The 3,544-nt window shown below is 54.0% G+C and overlaps 1 protein-coding gene across 1 annotated transcript in view; it reads left to right on the top strand.

Annotated features, from left to right (window-relative positions):
• The first annotated feature begins 2,544 nt into the window (after positions 1 to 2,544).
• The window catches only part of Pitx1 (paired like homeodomain 1), a 6,816-nt gene continuing 5,816 nt past the window's right edge, over positions 2,545 to 3,544 (top strand). The window contains exons 1-2 of the mRNA XM_033761476.1: positions 2,545 to 2,679; positions 3,236 to 3,441. Coding sequence (XP_033617367.1) covers positions 2,545 to 2,679; positions 3,236 to 3,441 — 341 coding nt within the window. The remainder of the gene's footprint in view (positions 2,680 to 3,235; positions 3,442 to 3,544) is intronic.

Genomic DNA, 3,544 nt, shown 5'->3' with positions numbered 1-3,544 from the left:
CCTTTTCTTTCCCTCAGCTCAGCCATTCTCAGAAGCCAGACAGAGTCCTGCAGGCATCGTGGTGAGGATGGGCCAAGAGAGCCATGGGCCCTACCAGCCGCTTAAAGTTCCGCATTCCATATTCCCATTGTGCACCACTGGCAGCCAGCTGTCCAGCTCAAAATACATCCCAGCTCTCCCTTCGGACATGCTGGGGAACCCCAGTTGGCAGGAAGATTCAGTCTAGGGTCCTAAGACGCCTACTGAATCCACCCAGGTTGTTCTGGCCTCTACCTGAGCATTCCCTGTCCCCTCAGCCAGTAATTGCTTATATTCCAAAAATAAGAACTTTTTATTAGGGAGGGGGGTCTTAGGTTGGGCAGAGGTAGGTGGTCCTGCTGCACTCCCAAAACTGGGTTTTCTAGTTTGAACCTCTCTGCGGCCTAAGAGGCTTAGGACTGGAATGTCCCAGAGAGTCACGGATGGCCCTGGGGCAGGACATGGCACATTCTTTCCTTTTTCCTAAAATCCCTTGATTCTGGGAGTAAGGATTAGAGCCGGGTACCCCCATGGGTGGGTGAAAGGCTCCCCCCCACCATGAGGACCCTATGACCACCCTTCCTAAATTAAATTACTAAATCATTCTTTGGGCCTAGAGTCTGTTTTGAGTCAGCCAGCTTTAGAAAGGGTCCTTGCGGTAACTATTTCAACCCACACAATAGCCTTGGCTTCTCTACCTACCCCCTTCAAGACCCTAATCCCCAAATTTCTTGAAAATCACAGAATGGTTGCTGGCTCTGTGTGGCTAGAGAGGGATGGGGGGTAGAGATAGGGTACATGGTCCAGTAAGCCCCCTTCTTCCTCTTCTGTTGTCTGATCCTTCAGCAAGTGAGCTGGACGCTGAAGCAGAAGGTACAGCCCCATTTTGGACTGAGTTTCTTGAGGCACGGTGCTGGTCAAGCCATGCCCAAGGTCATACAGCAAAGCCAGGGGAACATTGCTGCCCCTGCCCTCCATGTACGTGTGTGTGTGTGTGTGTGTGTGTGTGTGTGTGTGTGTGTGTGCCAGAAACCTCTACTTAAACTAGGATAGTGAGCAATGGGAGATTGTAGCTGGGTAAAAGTAGCGTCTCTCCAGATCCCCAGAAACAGGCCATAGCCTTCTCTCAGACAGTGCCTTCCTCACCCCTCCATCATTCAAAAGTGCCTAACAACAGACTCCCCTGGCAGTCCCCACTAGCCTCAGCCCCTTTGGTGCTCAGGGCCCATAGAGATAAGGGGCTTTGCCAAAAGGTCTGAAGACCTTGCTATCCACACAGCAGGCATCAAGATTTCCAAATAAAGAAACTATTGTGCCTGCCTGGAGCACTGCCAGAGCCTTGAACCTAGAGGGGCACACAGCAGGTGCTCAATAACTGCATTAAATGCATCATAGTGAGAGATGCATGCCCCTCACACTGAGCAGCTGGAGGTGGGCAGAGTCACAAAGTAGTCCCTGAAAGGCCTGGCTCATGGTCCCTTAGGCAGACCATTCGATTCCATGTCCCCACCCAGAGGTGTGCTGTGCTGTGCATCTCACTTTGGCCTGACATTCAGTGGGCTTAAAACACATCTCCTATCCCCTACCAGCCAGCACATATGTGTATGTGTACCTGTGTGGAAGTGCAGTACGGATGTGCACACTCACTCCTGTGGCCTTTGTGCATCCAGGCTGTCAGGTAGGTAAGGCAACCACAAGGAGGATAGTGTGAAGGGGCACTCCCAGTCCCTGGATACCTCCTTGAAAGGAGGTGTCTGATGCTGCCAGAGATTCAGCCAAGATGTGTGGTAAAAGGTGGAGCTAAGGGCAAATGCCAGACAATTATGCTTCCCCATGTTACCCTCCCCCTAACCAAGACCGATTTCATCTTGGGGATCTCAACTTGGAAGGAAAAGGTGAGAGTCCCTGGCCCTCCCTAACTGGACTTCCTGGGAAGCACCCTCTCTATGTATAGCTCAGCCTTTGCCTCCTGTGGCCAGATACCTTGTGAAAATGGACTAGGCCAATGGTGGCAAACCTTGTAGAGCTTTCAATGATAACAACTTGCTTTGGGCACACATATGTGCCATAGCTTTGCCACCACTGGGATAGGCCATAAAGAGCTGTGTCCTCTCTCCAAAGTTCAGAGCTGGGCTCCTCTGACTGAAGCCAAGGGAGAGGGAGGAAGGCTCAATTCCACCCTTCACTGACTTCATTGCCCCCACAGTCCACACCCATAGCTCAGCCTGGGGCCTGGGGCCTGGGTGCCTCCTTCTGATGGGAGTTGGAGGAAGATAGAGCCTGTGGAGCCGCACCCCCAGATCCTGACATCATCATACAGTTGGTCCAAGCAGGGACCTCAGGAGGAGGATGCCCTGCCTTCTGAGGTAAGGGCACTAGTCCTAGGGAGTAGGGAAATTCTTCTCCCTGCAGCCCATTGTCCTGCCTAGCTGCTGTGTCTGCGTCTGGCGGAGTTAGTCAGCAGGTGAGGGGCAGAGGCAACCCCTGTCCGGCTGTGGCCAGAGAAGCAGGTCAGGGCCTCGCCCTATGGCCCCAGCTGTGGTCTGTTTGCTCAAGATGCAGAGGTCTCAGGGCCAGTTAACAATTGTTGAACAAAATCCTTCGACAAACTTCATTGAAGCAGGAGGACTTAAGGAGGAATCACTCCTGGGAGCTATAAGGGTAATAGCTCTACCTGTGGCCAACCAGGGCCTCCTGGAGCCACACCTTACTACCTACCACCCTGTAATGGAACCTAGAAGACTGAAGGCTTCCTGAGCTGCCGGCCTATCTTTGGGAAACAGAAGTAACATGGCCTAGCAGGCTTATGATTGAACCCTTGGGAAGTGGGACCACAGCCTGGGTGGTGAGGCAAAACTACCCCCACCCCAAGAGCAGAGAGGCTGCCAAGGCCAACCCTATGGGCTGCCAAGGTCAGCGCCTGACTGGCCTTAGAAGGTGCAAAACAAGAGAGATAGAAAAGGCAATGAGGCCTAGCTGGGCCCTTGGGGTCTCCCACTGAACTCGCCAGCAGCCTAGAGCCAGGAGAAACGTTTCCTCTGATTAGAAGCCACCATTTCTATCCCAATCCCAGAAAATCGACTGCGGTGCAGAGAGGGAGGCCTGAGGAACAGCGGCCTTAGGGGAGTGAGGGTCCAAGCTAATTAGGACTCAGCATCGGGGGCCCATTAGAGCGCAAGCTGCTGTCACTCAGCCGGGCTGAGTTCCCCGGGAGAAGAGGCCAGGAAAGGAGGGGCCGACGGCCCCTCGACGAGGACACCGCTGGGAGTTGCAAGAACGGGCCCATGCTCTGCCCCCGCCCTGGCGCTGTAGCTCGAAGGAGCGCAATCCTGTTCGGCGACCGTACTGCCGTCCTAGGTTGTTCGCGACAGCGGCTGGAGACTTCGAGGAGGCCCAAACAGGAGTTGACTCAAAGCGAAACAAGTCATTTGGGGCCTAAGGTGGGCACGAGCCGCGCGGGACTTGTAGGCCAGATGCATTTCTTTTGTGAGGCCAAGGGAGAAGTCGGTGTGTCACCGGGGAAGGA

The sequence above is a fragment of the Fukomys damarensis genome, unplaced genomic scaffold (genome assembly GCF_012274545.1).
Source record: "Fukomys damarensis isolate Sample0158 unplaced genomic scaffold, DMR_v1.0_HiC HiC_scaffold_9, whole genome shotgun sequence".
NCBI lineage: Eukaryota > Metazoa > Chordata > Mammalia > Rodentia > Bathyergidae > Fukomys > Fukomys damarensis.
Note: the sequence above shows the minus strand (reverse complement) of the source record. Positions and strands in the feature narration are given on the sequence as shown.